This window comes from Pseudochaenichthys georgianus, chromosome 16, assembly GCF_902827115.2.
Source record: "Pseudochaenichthys georgianus chromosome 16, fPseGeo1.2, whole genome shotgun sequence".
NCBI lineage: Eukaryota > Metazoa > Chordata > Actinopteri > Perciformes > Channichthyidae > Pseudochaenichthys > Pseudochaenichthys georgianus.
In genome coordinates, this window is record NC_047518.2 from 42533334 (window position 1) to 42553998 (window position 20665).

General features: G+C 43.7%; 1 protein-coding gene and 1 pseudogene across 1 annotated transcript in view; one reads left to right on the forward strand and one right to left on the reverse strand.

Moving 5' to 3' along the window:
* LOC117460792 (tripartite motif-containing protein 16-like) lies at nucleotides 1-13493 on the reverse strand (annotated as a pseudogene).
* LOC117460723 (GA-binding protein subunit beta-2-like) overlaps nucleotides 13071-20665 on the forward strand; it is a 42502-nt gene continuing 34907 nt past the window's right edge. The window contains exons 1-2 of the mRNA XM_034102264.1: nucleotides 13071-13248; nucleotides 14675-14782. Of these exons, the coding sequence (XP_033958155.1) occupies nucleotides 13237-13248; nucleotides 14675-14782 (120 nt within the window). The 5' untranslated portion in view covers nucleotides 13071-13236. The remainder of the gene's footprint in view (nucleotides 13249-14674; nucleotides 14783-20665) is intronic.

The following is a 20665-nucleotide window of genomic DNA, read 5'->3' on the forward strand; positions in this document are numbered from 1 at the left end:
TTTGTTTGTTTATTCATCATATCAAACATACATTTGTCAACACAGCCCATCAGTTACGCTTGGTAAAGGTTTAAGATTTCTTCCGAACAAAATAATTGGAGCCTTCTCTCTTGGGACCAATGTAGTGGAACAGAAAGAACAATGTATAAACCTCATTAGCCCCGATAGCATCCATGGCTTAACAGATGCAGGAAAGAGCGCCTCCTGGCAAGAACTCAAACATAAAAATAAATTAAAAGTCCACACCCACATCGTTTGAATTACAGTAGATTGCTGTTCTGTGCAGTTTGAACCCATTGTCCCTTTATCCCGTGAGTTTACAGAACTCTGCCGTAACTGGATTTTGTCCGCGACGACAGCAAATGGTAAGTCCAGCGTAGAGCGGCCGAGTGAAGGAAGTCTTGACTGTGACAAGGAGAGTGGAGGTTTCAGAGATGCTGTAGAAAGACAGGATACCTGCACTGTAATGGTACACTCCTATTCTTTTGGACTTAGGCCGAGAAGATAGTTGGAACCACGTAGTTAAGTTTATAACGGTCACCTTCACATTGCAATGCCCAAGAATGGTTGTTGTGTCCAAATTTACATTCAGGCACACAGTCAACATTGATGAATTCCTTGTATGAGACTGCTACACACACTTTTTTGTCTTCGCTGTACTCCACCTCCCAGTAACACCGCCCAGTCAGGCTCTCTTTACTCAGCACCTGTGGCCAACCTATGAATCTGCCTGGGGGATGAAAATAACTCTGTGATTTCCCCCATGTGTGTGTTGCTTTCATGTTCCTCTTGGATAATTTCAAACTATGTTCTGCTGTGTTTGGATCCATGGTGATATCACATGAATATCTTTGAAGTGCAGCTCTGATGCTAGGGTCTTGCGGCGACAGTAACACCTCCACTTTGGTCCCCGCCATTTTGAAGTCGGTGCTATTCTCCCACAGAACTTCCCCTACGTTTCTTTCGACTTTAGCCAAAGACTCTGTGACGTGCTTAAAGTCCTGCAGGGAAGGGATGCTCGATGTGTCTGTAGGCGTACCGGGTTGTGAGAGCGAGGGCAATTTTTGCAGAAACGCGTTCTCATCCTCTGTGTGTGCGAGCTTCTGCAGCTCAGAGTCTTTCCACTTCAGATCAGCAATCTCTTGCTCAATCTTCTTCTGAAGCTCTTTGACTCGATTCTTTTCAATTTGACACAGCGATCTGATCTTGTGGTTGACGTAATCCCTTTTTTTCTCAATGACACAGGTCAGCTCAGTGAAGATCTTCTCACTGTCCTCCACCGTTTCAGCAGCAGAGTCACTGATAGCCTCCATCTCCAGATAATACAGCTTCACATTATTATCTCTTTCCTGGATCCTCTGCTGGACTTTTAGTCGAATCGCTGCCAGCTTTATCTGCCTCTCTGCGATGTTCTCCTGGAGATCCTTGGATGAGTCCACCAGCTCGTGTTTTTCAAAAGCAGGAGATTCATGGTGAGGCTGAAGGTGCTGCTCACAGTAAGAGACCGGACAGGAGAGGCAGGATTTGAGGGCTCTCTGCTTTCTGCCATTGCAGACATCACAGGCCACATCTTCAGGTCCAGCATAGCGGTGATCAGATTCCTCTTCCTCCATAGTGGTTTCCATACCTTCCTCTTCATCCCAGTCCATTAGAACCTCTTCTTCACTGTCATTCCATCTACTACAGAAGCAATCACTGCAGAGGTAGCCTTCGTCGCAGGAGTTTATCGAACCATTAATTGACTGTTCGCAATCATTGCAGGTGAGGTCATCGGGGTACTATTCATCGCCATCGTCGGACATCTTACCTGCTGAAATACAGACGGATCAACTACAAACCTATGTGTGACAGTACTTATATTCAAAGATTCAAAGGTTGTATTGTCATGACATGTACAAAACTATGGTGTAATTATGTAATGTATGAAAAACTTCGATCGCGGGTTCCTCAACAGTGCATTTTACTCACGATATGGGTATGCCTTAAACCTGAATGAGTTTTACTATCAATAAGGAAGAATACGACTTAAGTGACATCAATGAATAATCATTGACCATCTTGTCACTTTATTTGCTTTGTAAACATAGGTTTCCCATGCCAATGAAGTACATTTGAATATAAATGGAACAAAAAGAGACTGTGAACCCTTGCAAAGCAACCAAACTAATGTCTGTCTATCAAACATCTCTCTTTAATGTACTGTGCTAATCAGCAACTCAACTGGAGAGATGTAACTGTATTTGTAAAAAGATATTACTGTGAAGTATAACTCCTCAAAAAAGGAGGCTGTTGTCAAAACATATAATAATAATAAATTAATACAATATTGTATGACAATACAGTGAATTATAGATCAAATAGCATTTTTTAAATATCCTTATATGTGGTTACCAGTGGTGGCGCCAGAGTATTTTTGTTGGGTAATCTATGGTAGGGCTAACCCATACAGTGGTGGGGCTCAAGTCAGTATTTGCAATGTAATTACATACACGCTATATCGCCCCCCTTGACAGTGAAACGCCACGCGTGAGGTTTAGATTATTTCCCTGTCTCAATCCAAATTGAACTGTATGAAATAAAAACTGTATCGAATAATTATTCATGTATTCGAATATGAGTTATGAATATTTTGAGCGTGCTCCCCCGCCCCCTGTCAACACTCGCGACACATGGCCAACCTAAACAACAATAAGCGCTGCTTGGCAACCGTGTGTGGCGGCAAAGTACATAGACATTTTGACTGGAGAGATTTAGTTTTGCCGGTATTCAACATATTTTACCAGTCATAGTCCGGTAATTATTTACACTCCAAGAAGAGTCCTACACAACAGACATGGCGTCAAAAAGTAGTAATGTGTGGAAATATTTCGACCAGGTTAGTGAGTGCGGTGTAGAGGTCAAACTATGCCAAATTAAAATGTATAAATTAGGGCTGTCAAACGATTAAAATTTTTAATCAGATTAATCACAGCTTAAAAATTAATTAATCATGATTAATCACCATTCGAACTATGTCCAAAATATGCCATTTATTTATGTATATTGTTGTGGGAATGGAAAGATAAATGAAAGAAGGCGGATATATCCATTTAACATACAGTATCTATGTTTTTTCTGCGTGTCAAAATGAAAGACAACCCACACACCTATCAATCATCAAACCGTGGGGTCTTAATTCATTACGTGTTGATTTCTATCAACGGGGGAGTACTTCAGGAAAGTCGACAGGGGGGGACGGCTAGTGGAGTACTTCGTGACCACAGAGTGTGAACGTTGTGATCAGCTGTTGTAGCGCAGTTCTCCAGAGAGGGGGGGAGTCTCCCTCCGCAGCCGGTTGGCGTAGTTTTGGCACAGTTCCGTTGTACAGACGGACGTTAACAGCAGCCCTGTCTGTGCACACGGAGACCGACTGTGTCGTCCGGTGATCTAACCGCCTTCTGGAAAAGCTTCACAAGTACGTCGGTACGCAAATGCGCTTTGTGACACAAGTGACGGTACACATTTCAGATTACGCACATAACCTGCGTACCAGTTATGTGCACCCCTGTACCAGAGCCATATTATTACTATTATATTGCTCTGCCCTGTACTACAGCAAGAGTATTCTCCGTCGGGACTTCCTGCAACAACACCACGCCGTTATCAAAGATGTTCTATTGAGAAGACGATCACTACGTGACAAAAGTTTTCAAAACCGTGGCTACTGAAATCAATCTTACTAACTGCTGTCTGTGCAATTTACTCCGCGCGAGTTGGCAGACTTTATTTTGCTTACTTTAACATCATTTTTCATGGTGGGGCTAAGCCATTTCTTGGTATGGGTGTAGCCTACCCCAGCCATACCCTGGCGCTGCCACTGGTGGCATGTATGGGGCGGGCCATTCTGCACATGCGTTAAATGCGTTAAATATTTTAACGCAATTAATTCAAAAAATTAATTACCGCCGTTAACGCGATAATTTTGACAGCACTAGTATATATACATGCTATACCTTGCTATACCCGCAACCTCCGCACATGAAAGCTGTCAAACTGTGATCACCAGTTCAATACATTTGACAAATTCGACTTGGTTTCTACACTTATTTGAACATGTATGTATTTATTTCCAAAAGTCATTGAAAAAAAATTGGGTAAAAAAAAAAGAATTCAGAAAAAATTGTTGAAATTTTTTTTTTTACCCAATCTTTTTTTTATACGACATGTACATTTCGGTTAACCGGTTAACCGTTTTTTGGGGGGTCGAATATACATTTGCTTTCAAATTCCCATCCCTACTGAAAACCCAACCCCTGCAGGGGGGTCTGGGGGGATTCCCCCCCCAGGAGATTTTTTGAAATACTAACATAAAATACACATTCTGGTACTCTCTTGAGAAGAAAAATAAATAAATCTATTACCACACGAAATATTTAAAATCATGGGTACATTTTGTAATTTCATCCAGTTGTAAAGAAAGGAAACATATTTGATTATTAATTCAGAGCCGTCTTTGAATTAATAAAAAGCAGTTTAAATGCCCATTTTTTGTACATTTATATACTACAATAAATATTTGTGAGTGCATTGAGAGATATTGTTGTGGAGAGTCATTTATATATACATCGCAAAATACATTTGTGAATCCTTCTGTGAGCATTTATTAATATTGAGACTGATCTGACTCCATACAGATGTTAAGTTCACCTTGGAATGGTATCATTGACTTAAATGCTCAAATAAATGTTGCTCTTCTGTCTATATTACTCATATGATGCCCCTTGACTGAAATGTTTCCTGTTCAATATCCCCACTGATTTCCTTAACATTCTGGGATGAGAGTCCACATCACAATTTACTCTAAACTGTAATTTCCCTTTCATCACTCACCTCAGCAACGGACCTCTCTCCACTGTCCCTGTATTCTTCCTCTGACTCACTCTCAAGCGCCTAGATGTCAAGAGAGGTGGTGAAGTGATCATTATTGATTGAGCAGTATACTCTTTCACATTGAATCATAACAAGTCATACTGAATGTAAATACAACTGACTCTAAAGTAAGTCCCAGTCTGTGACATTGGACATTTTGAAGAATCAAAGTCCCAAGCAGTAGAATGTTAGCTAGTCTATGTAATGTGCACAGAAAATAAACAGTTAACTGAATACTGGGATGGAAATGGCCTATAAGCACTCTCAGTAAAACATAAACACACAAAAAGCTTCTGAATGATAAGAAGTATAATTAAAACATGATGCACATTACCATTTTGAGAGAGTACCGAAGTTAAAGAACTCAGAACATAATCTCTAGGGATGCACGATATTGTTTTTTTGAAACCGATACCGATAACTTCCTGCTTCTCAAGACCGATACCGATAACCGATAATATAATATATATATTAAATGTACCTGTAGTTTTTGCACACCTGGTGGTAAAAAAAAAAGACTAGTAGTGAGCAAATGACATGAGCATTACTACTATGAACAAAACAAAGCCAAGAACAGTTTTGACTCTCGTCAAGCGCCATCATTTCTATGATGAAGTTAGAGATCCTTTTAGCCCTGGGGTCGTTTCTGGCAGACTTCTTATCTTTTTCAAAAGCCTCGTCGATAGGTAAAAGCTCCGGTGCCTTTGCAGCTGGCTTTGGATACACCGCTAGTTTAGCAGCGCAGGCGTCTTCGTACGCTTTTAACACACCATCGTAGCGATGGCGATGTTTCAGGCGACTGATCAGGTTGGAAGTATTATAGCTCGTTGCCTTTTTCCCTCCTCGTGGAACTTCTGCATTTGTTAATACAAATAGCAAGCGAACTATCTAACTCTGAAACTTTGAAATAGTCCCATACGACCGACGACATGTTTGTTTGCTGTCCTGGCTTCACACCATTTACGTCACAGCCAGGCATGAGTTAGGGAGCGCTGGATTTGTGAAAAACTCCCCTCTTCCTAAACCACTAATACCACAGTACTGGCTGTGCGGGAGGAGCCGAGTGAAAAACAAGCGCCCCTCATCCCAATCCACCCACACCGCAGTATTTCTTTCTTTTTTTTTACCCAAAAAATATATTGTATATTATCGGGGCTATTAATACTTTTATCGGGTTTATCGGGATGACGTCATAATTCCTAATATCGGCCCGATAATTATCGTGCACCACTAATAATCTCTTATCGAACTGAGGCTCCAGTAAAACACACTGACTCACACTGGCGCAGAGGCATGCCGGGGGGGGGGGGCGCGAGAGACCAGGAGGAAAAATGGTTATACAATGTTTTTTTTCAAAGGAATAAAAAATAAATAAATCATAATTTGAAAAATTATTGATTCGAAAATAATATGATGCAGTACAGTACTATTACGTCTGGGTCTCTGTGTTTCATTAAAGCTCGGCTGTGTGTGTGTGTGTGTGTGTGTGTGTGTGTGTGTGTGTGTGTGTGTGTGTGTGTGTGTGTGTGTGTGTGTGTGTGTGTGTGTGTGTGTGTGTGTGTGTGTGTGTAACGAGCCATTTTGTGTGCGCGAGAGAGAGAGAGTGAGAGAGAGAGAGAGAGAGAGCGCGCGCACCGGTACCGGAGATCGTTGTAGTTAGCTTCTGGTGCTAGCGAGCTACGCTAACGGATGTAAGGAGTTTTTTCAACAACAAAGTGGAGGAGAGTCCTCTCCTGTCAGACTGAGAGGCTCTGTGAAATAAAGGACTCTCTCAGTGTTATCTCAGTGGGTCTCAAAGGTTTTGGTCACCATTAATGTAAACAATTATTTCCGAGGCACACGTTTATATGATCATTATAAAAAAATAAGAGAATAAATGAAAAACAGGTATGAAATACTATATGACAGTAAAACAAAAATAAAGTTTAAAAGGGTGATTTGTAAAATATCCATAAAGAAAAAGTAAATCTGTTTACAGTTCTGTTTCAAATGGGTGTTGAGAGATGTATCCATAGATCTCTTCATTTTGCTCTCAAAGTGCACCAGAGCATTTAACTTCAATATTTAAAAATAAATCTTCCCGGGGGGGCTTGCCCCCGGACCCCCCTATGTGAGGTCCACACACCACCTAAAAATAGCACTTTACCCGTGCTTACACCTATATGCCGTGAGCTGATTATCGAGCCTTCATTGTAACAGTCGCGGGTACACTGTTGCGGCTTTCACACCAGCGCTTTTCAGTTTCTAGCTCCGAGCGGGAGCTTTTCTGGTTCAGCTCCGGTTTCCCTTTTCTGCTCCCGCTCTGTTCACACCGCCCACTGGCGCCCCAGAGCTGCGTCATGACGTCACCGTTTACATCGCTAATTTGCTCCCAAACGGCAGCCATTACGGCGCTCACAACAACAACAACAACTGCGTCGGGTCGATGATCGTGTTGCTTTTAATCACACGAAGCCAGAATAAATTGAATAACGACTTCTCCAACCTTATGCTTTGCTCCAGAGTGCCGTGGTTCATTGTTTATTAATGTGTTTCTGCAGCATTTACCGACCGCTGCAGTGCTGCTCTTCCACAGGAGTTTATTCTCCCGTTAGCTCCCGGTTAGCTCACACTGCAGCGGCCGCTCTAAAGTATTCACTGTCCGACTCACACAAGCAGCTGATGCATATCCCCAGTTCCCCTTAGCCTAAGTGAATGTGTGTCAGTCTGAATTGACACTGTTTGGTATCACAACGCTGTTATGAAAGTTTCTCTGGTATAAAACGGGTGATGTTGGCATAGCAACTGAAGCTAAACTGACTACTTGCATCCGATAGCTGCAATAATACAAAACAACACGTCTGCCTCTCTCCACAATGATCGATAACAGCGAACGGATGGTCAAAGTAAGGCACAAATAAACAGAACCACACGAAGCCTGGTTAGTGTTGCCTGACTTTATAAAGTGTGTCTATAGGCACTACTGCTTGGAGGAAGGCTGACAGTCGACCCATGTGCAGGGGAGGTGGGTTTAGTTTCCTGCACGCCTCGACGTGAGAGAGACGTAAGCGACGTCGCCTCTTAGCTCCAAAGCTCTTGCCTCTGGACCGACAATTTTTTGGAGCTGGAAGTGAACCGGATTCCGGAGCTAAGAGCCGTCGCCGCTGCGGTGTGAACAGGAAAACCCGGCGCATTTCAGGCTCTAGCTCCGAGCCGGAGCTGAAAAGGAGCTGGTGTGAAAGGGGCATGTGTGTGCGTGGGGATTGTTGCAGTATACAATTCCACTGTAGCGACCGGTACATTAATGGGAAACCCTAAATGTTTGAGCACCCTCTATGAAACGTCAAGCTACCCCACAGCATGTTACAGGGTGGTTTAGGCTAGGTTGCAGCTCCACCCTGTGGACGTATTGTGCCTGTGTTATATATATATCTGCCTCACGTGAATATACCTCAGTTGTATGATTGCCTGCTTAATGTGAATACACGGCGTTGAGACACAGCCTGAGTTGCCTTATTCATTAATGCACATACATCTACAAACATGGTGTCAGAAGCTCAAATAGGACCCAGCTGTGGATTGCATGCTACTGTCCGTCGCTGAGACAGAGTGCGTTTATTTGTTTTGGTGAGGTTTAGCAGTTTCAGTTAGCCTGTTAGCATTAGCGTCACGTTGGAACAATGGCATCCAGCATCCCACCTCCGGAGCCTATGAAGATGGCGGGGGACATCCACGGCAACTGGGTGAGCTTTCGAGCAGAATTTGAGGATTATCTGCTTGCGACCGGGCTCAGCGAGAAAGTAAATCCGGTACAAGCAGCTGCGCTCAGGAGGCTAATGGGGAACGACTGCCGACATGTTTACAAACACAACCTGGGACTCACCGCGGACCAACAAAAAGATGCGGGTGCTATACTGGTGGCACTGGAGCAATACTTCACACCCGCAAAGAACGTAATCTTTGAGAGGTACGTTTTTGGCAACCTTAAACAAGAGGATGGAGAGCTCTTGGATGCGTTTGCTACCAGGCTGAGGGAAAAGGCTGCCTCTTGTGAATATGGAGCTATAAAAGATGAACTCATAAGGGACAGGCTTGTTCTCGGGATAACTGACGAGGGTGCTAGACGTCGCTTACTAAGGGAAAATGACCTTAAATTGGACGAGGCCATTAAAATTTGCCGTGCAGCCGAGGTCATGGACAGCAAGTTAAAAACCATGTCACTGGGCAGCTCTGGACCTGGGGACAGCATTAATGCCACACAAGGACAGCGATATGGACGGAGGTCTGGCAGCAGGCCATCCGAGTCCACCAACACATCTGCACAACCACAGAGCATGAGAGACGCTGGCGAATGCAAGTACTGTGGCACACGGCACAAGCGTGGGCGGGACCTGTGCCCTGCTTTTGGTAAATCGTGCCGCTCGTGTGGCACTGCTAACCATTTTGCAAAAGTATGCATGAAAAGAGGCCAGCAGGCACGTCAGTTGAATGCTGTGGATGACCCGTTGCCAGGGGAACTGGAGGACAGCGATGAGAGAGACGTGTACACAGCGGAGAGCGTGGGGGCTGTGAACACTCGAGGTAAAAAGTGGTTTGTCAACCTGCCACTGCAAAGTGGGGTTCAGAGGTGCCAGCTCGACTCTGGAGCCACTTGCAATGTGATGAGCATCAAGGACAAGACAACACTGGCGCCTAGAACCCCTCTTCTGAAGAGTCTCACCAGATTAAAACTATACAACAGTGAGTGGATGAGCTCACTAGGGGTGTACAGCACACAATGCGTCATTAGGGGTAAGACGCACAGACTGGACTTTGAGATTGTGCATACTGGCCAGAGGCCCTTGCTTTCGGGTGAGACATGTGAGAGACTTGGTCTGATACGCTTCACCATTCCTGAGGAGCTGAATAAGGTGGAGCACTGCAGGAAGGGAGACCTGACCAAGGAGTGTCTGGTCAGCACCTACCACGACGTGTTCACCAGCCCTGTTGAGTCTCTGCCCGGTGATATTCACTTTGAGCTGGACAGCACTGTGGCACCGGTGCAGTGTGCTCCCAGGAATGTTCCAGTGGCCCTCAAGGCAGCTGTTAAGGCTCAGCTTGATCGATATGAAGAGGAGGGACACTTGACCACAGTCACTCAACCTACGGACTGGATTAGCAATCTAGTCATAGTGAAAAAGCCAGACAAATTGAGACTATGCATTGACCCGAAGGCTCTCAACCGTGCTCTGAAACGGTCCCACTACCTTATGCCCACTTTAGATGACGTGTTGTATAAGCTGCCAAAGGCACGTATATTCACCCTGGTGGATGCACGTGATGCATTCCTGCAGTGCCGCTTGGATGAAGAAAGCAGCCTGATGACAACATTCTGGACACCGTGGGGTAGGAAACGCTGGCTGAAACTCCCTTTCGGTGTGTCAGTTGCCCCAGAGCTGTATCAAAGGAAGCAGCATGAGCTGCTGGCCGGCTTGACAGGGATTGAGCCCATAGCCGATGACATCCTTATAGTCGGCTGTGGGGACACAGAGGATGAGGCCAATCGCGACCATGACACAAACCTCATCGCTCTGATGGACAGATGCAGGGAAGTAAAACTGAGACTGGGCCTGAAAAAGCTGCAGTTCCGAGTGAAGGAGGTCCGCTTCCACGGCCACATACTGTCCGCGGAGGGCCTCAAGGCTGACCCTGAAAAAGTCAGGGCGGTTCTGGACATGCCAAACCCCACAGATGCAAAAGGGGTCCAGCGGTGTGTCGGATTTGTGAACTATCTGTCCAGATTCATGCCACGCTTGTCAGCGGTATGTGAGCCGCTGAGGAGACTGCTGGACAAGGATGTGATGTGGCACTGGCTGCCCAAACATGATGCCGCCATGAAGGAAATCAAGGCACTGGTCACGGCGGTGCCAGTCCTAAGGTACTATGACGTCCGCAAGCCAGTCACCGTACAGAGCGACTCCAGTCAGGCGGGTCTGGGCTGCTGCTTGCTTCAAGGGGGACAGCCTGTCGCATTCGCCTCCCGGGCATTGACCCAAACAGAGCAAAATTACGCACAGATTGAAAAGGAGTGCCTGAGCATCGTATTCGCCTGCCAACGCTTCCACTACTACCTATATGGGAGGAGTGATGTGACTGCAGAGACCGACCACCGCCCGCTGGTGTCCATCTTCACCAAGCCCCTCCTCAGTGCGCCAAAGCGCCTTCAGAGCATGCTCCTCACACTTCAGAACTACTGCCTTGCGGTGGTATACAAGCCAGGCCCTGAGATGTACATAAGTGACACGCTCAGCAGAGCCACCACCCCGCCACAGAGAACAGACACACTGTACCAACGTGAGATGGTCTGCAGCATGCAGCAGGAGCAGGGTGACACGGCGGCCATTCAGCAGGCAGACTATTTAAATGTCAGCAGCCAACGCCTGACACAGATTCGGACACACACTGAGGAGGATGTGTGTCTTCAAACACTTAAGTCTGTCGTGCTGGAGGGATGGCCAGGACACAAAGAGGAGACCCCTGTAGCCGTCAGGGACTACTGGGCCATCAGAGATGAGATAAGTGCCCAGGATGGCGTGCTCTTCAGGAGTCAGCGCGTCATCATTCCAAAAGCTATGCGCCCGGAAATGCTGAGACGGATCCACTACAACCACGTGGGGGGCGAGGCGTGCTACAGGCAGACCCGTGATACACTTTACTGGCCCGGATTCTCCCAGAATCGGCCCCGGAGCATCCTGCGAGTGGGGGGAGCGCCAGAGAGGTCGTTGGCGTCCCCGAGGAGTCTCCAAGGCCATCACCCCCGGGGTCGTCGCGCTCTTCCCCGCAGACTGGGGATACACCATGCCGTGAGTTACAGGGCCGGGCCATCTCCCGGAGCGGACGGCTGATTAGACCTCCTGACAGACTTGACCTCTAGGTCACGCACGCACACACACACACACACACACACACACACTTGGACTGTGCGCACTCCAACACACATGGAAGATAAAGATTGAAAAAAAGTAGAGAGATTGTAAAAGAGATTGTAAAACAAATGTGATTGATTGTTCTGAGTTTATTGCTGATGTGTTCGGATCCGGCTATTATTGAAGTGTCTCTGCTATGTGCACTATTTGTTGTTGAAATCATTTGATTAATGTTCTGATTGAAGGTCAACAGTTTAATGGCAGTATTGATCCTGTGTTGTTACTTAACAAAAGGAAGGGAGATGTTACAGGGTGGTTTAGGCTAGGTTGCAGCTCCACCCTGTGGACGTATTGTGCCTGTGTTATATATATATCTGCCTCACGTGAATATACCTCAGTTGTATGATTGCCTGCTTAATGTGAATACACGGCGTTGAGACACAGCCTGAGTTGCCTTATTCATTAATGCACATACATCTACAAACACAGCACCCCCAAAATAAATCTCTGGCGCCGCAACTGAGCCTGACTATTTGTGTTGGGGGGGCCCGACTTTTTTTTTTCTCCAAAGGCGGGGCCTGAAAGTTTGAGAACCACGTGGGCTAAGCCATTTCTTGGCATGGCTGTAGCCTATACCCCAGGCCCAGCCATACCCTGGCGCCGCCACTCGTGGTTACAATTCATATAAGGAGTCTAACAATCAGCTTACGTATACCAGAAATCAGCGTTTTAAATATACTTTTGTGACACCTCCATTTTGAGGCAAGTATACCAGTTATTATTAATGGCAAATTTAAAACACTGACCCGTTACTTTTAACGTTAGCAAGTTATCCGTTAGCTTTGTATTGTCTGTTCAGAGTTAATATGATGTGTATTTCGTTGTTCAGACTTCATGGTCTATAAATACATTATTATACAATATTAAATATCTGGGAGAGTTTACCTTCTCCTTGATATTTGAAGAGTTGACTGTAGTTTTCAGATCCGCCACTCTACTTCACTGTGCACAGCAAACTGTAACCGGATTTAACCTTCAAAATAAAGGTTATTCTTGGAAAGTCAATCATGAGCGTACATTACCTCTTTTCGTTTTATTAAATTGTATTCTATTGACAGGGTTTAAACGACGCCAAATCAAACTTTTCAATGAATACAATTATTACAAGTGGCATCACCGCACACCGCCATAAACTTTTATCAAATATATGTTACGGGGTTAGTGCTTGTTTTATTTTGAAAAGTTAAACCGGAATACGACCGTTTTCCTCTACCTCGCGTCATGTAGCCGCCATTTTTGAGCTACAAATAATACAAAACAAATACTATTTGGGTTTTGCGAAGAAATAACCAAAGTGTAACAATCAGCTTACGTATACCAGAAATCCGCGTTTTAAATATACCTTTGCGACTCCTTCCTTTTAAGGCAAGTATACCGAGTAGTAATGATACATAAGGTAAACACAACATTGTTATGAGAGCTAACTGATAAACAGTAACGTTACTTTCACGTTAGCTAGTTAACCGTTAGCTTTCTCTTGTCTGTTCAGAGTTCATAAGATGTATAGATGTTCAGGCTTCAGGGTCTATGATAACATTATTATAAATTATTAAATATCGGAGCAGAGTTTACCTTCTTCCTTTGTAGTGTTGACTAGCGGATGTGGAAATAGCTCGTAATGCTAGCATCAACTTCCCCCGGAACAAACATCATTTAACTGGGTGTCAAACTGTATTTTTATATTGTTAAATGTCCGTTCGTTTATGTCTTTGTTTTATCAACTGAGCCTATTGATTCGCATTGTTTTAGCTTGTCCACATTATTACTATAAAGCGTGTGGAGCGGAGTCAAGCTTTTGATTGCTGTGTCAGAAAGTTATAACGTTAAACATTTTCATACGAGTTGTTTAAAATGCATGTATGAGCATTTACAAGGTAGTGGCGTAATGTAACATTTACTCAAGTACAAAATGGTGATACTTATTAGGCCTATGCTACTTAATACTTTTGCTCACTACATTTAGTTACTAGTGACTTTACAGATTTAGGTTATTAATACAAACTATTGTTTGACAAACGTTATTATATATTATTAAAGGGTTATGCTACCCAGTAATGTTTAAAGTAATTCAAATTAACCCCACCTTGACCTTAGTGCAACATTGAAGCGATGAAGACATTAATGCACCAATGATAATAATACATTTAATAAAATAAGTTATTGTGCTTAAAATGGCCATTCTAAATAACAGTTTAACTTTTGGTTCTTCGGTAGTATCATTACTTTTATTTAAGTAAATAATCTGAGTAGGCCTACTTCACCCACCTCTGTTAAAATGTAATTGCATATACTTTCCCCTTGTTTACTACCACTGCCATTACACACTAACAATACTAAACAGTGAAACATGATTGCAATGGTGGGACGGGACCTAGTGAAGTATATTTAAATAAATGTTTTCATATGTCTATTTATCGAACCTCGAAAAGACTCAGTAAGGAGGTGTTTACAATGATGCCTATATGTCAATGCATGCAAACAAAAAAGCTAACAAAGCCTTTTGCATAGCAGCAGCATAAAAAACACAAGGCAATGTACATAAGAGAAATTAAGACACAAGAAATAAACAGTCCAAAATATTTCAGAAATAGAAATAAAATAGCATTAAAAAATATAAAATAAAAATATATATACATCTGGAAAATATAGTCATAATGATTTTCTGATGTGTAAATCATTGGTTATCCATACAACCAACCTGTATATTTTTGATATAGTAATTCCAACAATGGAAACAAAACACATAAAGTACAGTTATCATTATGTGCTATAAACACACATTTCTTCCTGCCTGATCTGTGTTTCTCTCTGGCTGTCAGCAGATGTCGCTGGTGGGTCTCGGGCAGCAGCTGCTGGAGGCGGTGAGAGGCGGACAGGATGATGATGTTAAAGCTCTGATGGCCAACGGAGCTCCATTCACCACAGACTGGGTGAGGCTGATATGCGTTTATTATGGAATAATCTTCAAGCTAATCCGTTATCAGATGAGTGTCAAACCTCATCATCTGCCAGAAAAAAAACAGATACTCAGCTCATAATGTCCATGGTCACCACACAGTGGCAACATGACAGTTGAGGCTTGAGCTCAAAAGACTGGGAAAGTCAAGAAAAATATATGGTAAAGGAAATAATAACACTCACTAGTCTTAGATTTCTATCTTTAAAGTAAACTGTTATATATTTATAATCTTTGCCTTTCTCTGTTAAAAAAAACAATCTAAGTTGCAGGTTTGTACTGGGTTTCTGTCAAATGGTTAAATCTAAATAACAAGGCCATAAGTGCACACTTTAAAGGTCTCATATTATACTGTTTTTCATCAATATATAATATTATAGGTCTCAGATATATACAGAGCCTGTCTCTGATTGGCTGAAACACCAAACAGATCATTGCAGCATTACCCATAATCCCCTCTGTTTCAGCCCTGTTTCCAAAGTGCTGATTCTCTGTCTGTTACTTGAGATGAAAATAAGGAGCCCCTCCCCACGCCCCTCTGAGAGACATTTGGTTACAAAGAACTCAATGGAGCTCTAGGAGGAGATTCAGGTGATAAGGTGGGGGGGGGGGGTTACCTTGGTTGCTGATTGGCTAATGGTTACTCAAGACAACACATCGTTATGACATCATAAAGTGGCCAAAATCTGATCAGCTCATTTTCAGACAGGTTTTTATAGAAATGGATCAAAAAGAGAGAGAATCTTTGTTCCTGAAACTTTCAGAGTCTCTTTCCACAGAGGGGACACATGTTGATGTAGAAGAGACATGAAGAAGAGGGGACACATGTTGATGTAGAGGAGACATGAAGAAGAGAGGACACATGTTGATGTAGAAGAGACATGGAGAAGAGGGGACACATGTTGATGTAGAAGAGACATGAAGAAGAGGGGACACATGTTGATGTAGAAGAGACATGAAGAAGAGGGGACACATGTTGATGTAGAAGAGACATGAAGAAGAGGGGACACATGTTGATGTAGAAGAGACATGGAGAAGAGGGGACACATGTTGATGTAGAAGAGACATGAAGAAGAGGGACACATGTTGATGTAGAAGAGACATGAAGAAGAGGGGACACATGTTGATGTAGAAGAGACATGAAGAAGAGGGGACACATGTTGATGTAGAAGAGACATGAAGAAGAGGGGACACATGTTGATGTAGAGGAGACATGGAGAAGAGGGGACACATGTTGATGTAGAACAGACATGAAGAAGAGGGGACACATGTTGATGTAGAGGAGACATGAAGAAGAGGGGACACATGTTGATGTAGAAGAGACATGAAGAAGAGGGGACACATGTTGATGTAGAAGAGACATGAAGAAGTGGATTTTGCATAATAGGTGACCTTCAAAGTAGCAGAACAACTCGCTTCATGCCTGTGAAACCGATGGTACTATTTCTCAGGGCTGAAGCTAACTGATTAATTATGAATCCGTCGATCATTTTCTCGATTGGTCTATTCGCTCTTTGGGTTACAACATGTCAGAAAATATTCTCAACTTTCTAAAACCTTTAAATATTTCAAAACGCCACAGGCACTTCTTCTGACTTTTATGATCCCATCTATACAGTATGTCATTTTATAATAAACTGCTCGCATGCAATGTGTCCATCACTAATGCCGTTTAATTGAATGTTGTGTTCCATAGCGCCACCGGTTTCAGCCAAACATTAACAAATGTAAGGGTGTCATTTATCTGTCATAGCGTGACACAAGTTATTCAGTGGATCTATGATCGCTCACATGATGTCTTCATTTTAAAGTTAGTAGAGGAAGGGGTGCTTTTGCTTATTTCATGTTTTAGAATGACAACATCATACATCATTTATATTCATGAATATAAAATCACCCATAAATAAAATGAAGCAGATTTGTCACACTATTTTACTATGTCAATCTGACGTTTGAACATAACGGATGTTCATTGAGATTTGTGTCTGAGGCGATGCACAGCGAGACCTTCAAGCCTTTGACAAACTCCTACTTTAAAGTAGGCACAAAGCACTTTGAATTGCCTTGTGTTGAAAGTGCTATATAAATAAACTTGCCTTGCCTTAAAGGTAAGTTTGAGAAACCGGCTCGAGATACACTTGTGGTTATATTCCATGGAATGTTCTTAACATCCCGATGGCAACGAATATCTGAAGTGCTTTGACAAAAAATGGAAGCCGTGGTGATGTAAAAAGAACGACCAATCATCTGAGCCGGCTAAAGTAACTGGATGGCCTACCTGCCTGTCAGCCTTCCATCTGTCCACAAACTTATCTCGTGCCCTCATTGGTCATGTTGGTGTGTGTTGGAGGAGGGGCTCGGTGAGGAAGGGGCAGATTTTTTCCGGCTGTGTATTTTCTAATTCTAGCGCACTCGAGCCGGATTCTCCAAAATGACCTAGCCCACCTTTAAGTGTAAATCATGTGATACGTTTTTCTTAGTTGGCAGTTTGTGTTCAGTTAATCTGACCTGTCATGAGCCCTGCATTCGAGCAGACAAGGACATGTATTGAATCGGTGTCTTTATCACTTTTTTAACCACTTATTTCTTTACTTGCTTAAGTCATGTCACATCATGACGAGTATGACTTTGCACATTTGTCACATTTACTCTTATAAAGTGTCCACACTAGTCTACAGTGTATTCATATTTCTACTATTGTCTAGTGTCTATATGCTAAAGTTTAAATGTCTACTACTACTATATTAAATATGTACTGCTCTTAGTGTGTCTATGAATAATGTTCATACTCTATTCTCATGACTCAGGTTGGGAAAGCGTCATTTGTGCTTTACTAAGTCTGAGAAAACGACTTCAAAGGAATCAGTTGAGTTATCCAGAATTGCGTTTATACTACAGATCATTAACAAAAAGACTGTAGGTGTTGTGTTAAATAAATGTCTGCTCTGATTGGTTAGCGGGCCGGCTATCATGTGATTGTAAAAACAGCTATCGAGGCATGAAGGGAGCATTTCCCGTACAAGGACACATCTCCAATATCTTGCCTAAAGGGGGGGGGGGGGGGGGGGGGCTCGATCGTTTCATTTCTGTTGTCACTTCCTGTAAATGTGCCTTGAGTAGTAGGAGGGGGGGGCGGTATGTTAGTGTGAGTTCCCAGGTGGTAATGGCCCACTGATTGCTAATGCGTATGTAAGACAACAGCTATCGTGGTTTGAAGTGAGTATTTCCCGTACAAAGGACACGTTTTCCGGTTAAACGGGCTGGCTGGTTTCATTTCTGTTGTGACTTCCTGTAAATGTGCCTTAAGTAAGGGAGGGCTATGTTATGGCGCATTTCCACTGCAGCGGGTAGCCCCGTTTAAGCGTCCTTAATCGTCCTCAAGCGGCCTCAAGCGACCAGGCCAGTTTTTGGTGGCCTTTCCATAGAGCGCAGCACCGGCTAGCGGGTACTTTTTCCCTCTTTTTCCGGCCCCATAACATCGTGGTTTTATCAGGCCAGGGCTGAACTAGAGACGTCAACACTCTCGACTGCTGATTGGTCAGAGAGAATCGTCACAAGATCGCGCGCGAGATCATCCCTAGCGTCGCATATATATCTAGAAGCAAGCTTGCAGCATTTTTGTAAACGGAGGAGCTACAAAAATGGCAACGTCATGGCCGTGGTCGACCGAGGAGGTGACGACGTTCCTACATCTCATTGGGGATGATAAAATCCAGCGGGAGCTCGACGGAACAACAAAGCCGATCGCCCCGCCTACACTGCGTTGCTATAGTAACTACCCCAGGTCCTAAACTGTAATGGGAATGCGCCACGGCCTCGGACGGCCAGCGAGGCAGCTCGAGGCCTGAGCGAGGACGCTTAGGGACGCTTAAACGGGGCTATCCCGCTGCAGTGGAAATGCGCCATGAGCGTGAGTTCCCAGGTGGTAATGGCCCACTGATTGCTAATGAGGTCTCAGTACAGCTAACTGAGTGTCGCCGACGGTAAAACATTCCTATGCGACGACTTGATGTCGGTGTTCTGGGCCAGCGCCAGTCATCTCACAAATCATGTACACGTCCGGGCTAACGGCCATTCCTAACTGTTTACGATGCATCACGTCTCCCCTTCCCCGCTCCGAATGCAGGCACTCCGTGTAATCAGTTGCAAATACACCTCTGTTGTGTGCTGTGATGAGCGCTGCATGTTAATGTCTGTCTCAGGCACTTTCTCTTGAACCTGCACCTTCACAACAGCCATGACGTGTGTTTCAGTGACATGCTATTAAACCTCCTAACTGCACACAGGTTTTGAGATTGAACACAACACATCTATGTAAGTACTCTTTATTAGTTTGTAGTGAATTACATATTGAGTTTACAACCCATCTTTGCTTTCTTTTTTTAAACAAAGAAACATTACATTTGATTCAAGCAATTGAAAGAATAGACAGTCAAATAGACAAAAGACAGCAACACGTATCCACTGAAGCTGCACAATGACCACAGACAGGAAAATGACTTCAACAACCACAGCATTATCACATGAAGTGGGAGATGTTTAAAAATAGATGTTAAACAACTAAAAGTCGGGACACAAAACAACATTAAAGTGGACCTATCATGCTATTTTTAGGCAATAGCGTAGGTCTCAGATATATAAAAAAGAGTTTTGCTCAAAATACCAAACAGACCACCCATTCTAGCCATGCCTCATATCCCTCTGTTTCACTTCCTGTTTTTAAAGTGCTGATTTGGGGATAAAGCTTTAAAAAAAATAAAAAAAGGAGGGGTCTGAGCTCATGCGAGACCCGGCAGCTACCGTCTAAACTAAATGCTGCCGTGATGAAACGCCATATCATGGATTATCAAGGATCTGAAACAGTCTGGAGCTCAAAGGCTTTCTCTCTTGCCGGTTATACCACAAGGTGAGTTCCTTTCTACTTCCTGCTTCTTCACACACATGCTCTCCAGTACAGGTTAGCTCTGAGTGTTAGCGATGCTAATGTAAACACCGACCACATTACGTCCAAAACAGTCGGGCATTGTTTCTGATAGCAGCTTTCTGATTGGGCCGTGGGTCCACATTTCAGATGTTACTTCATATCGGACGCAAATCTGGATCAGCTCCGTTGTTCCCCGTTTTTAGAGATTTGGGTACGGAGGAAAAGAGAGAGGGTTTTAGTTTCTGACGCTGCGTGAGTTCCCCGACACACCGGGGACACATCTTTATGTAGAAGAGACATCACAAAGTGCATTTTGCAAGATAGGTCCCCTTTAAAATGTAAAATGTCTAAAAATAGATGCAAAAAACGTTAAAGAGACACATCGTCAATCATTACAAATGGGTGGCGAACCAACACAACAAATCTAAACAACTAAAATAAATGCAAAAATAGTGCAAAAAGACTAAGAATAGATTTGCAGAATTAGGGAAACGCAAAAGGAGTTAAGGGACTCTTTGAATATCTTTGACTTTGGGTGTCTTGTTCTTATTTATGAAGTCAAAGTGAGGAGTCTCCTTATTCTGTCTTAAATTATATTTGTGTTATAATCCGTTCATGGTGGCAGGTCGCACATCCTCCCCACTCATGCACAATCCCTCTGTGTAATTCACAACAGGGGCGACTTGTGTGTACATTGTTCAGTTCCCAAAGCAGCCGGTACTGCAGTGAGTAGGCAGAACTAACCTACACCGGTTCTCCGGATGTTTCTCACTCTGGCAGAGAGCATCACTGGCCCAAACCCAGAGGTGGGATCTCTCAGCCCTCTGGCGTCATGTTCCTGTCCACACTGTCCAACATGTAGATCCCAGGACGTCCCACATCTGCCAGTAAACGGAAGGTGCAAAAACACACAAAAGATGCCTAACTACTAAA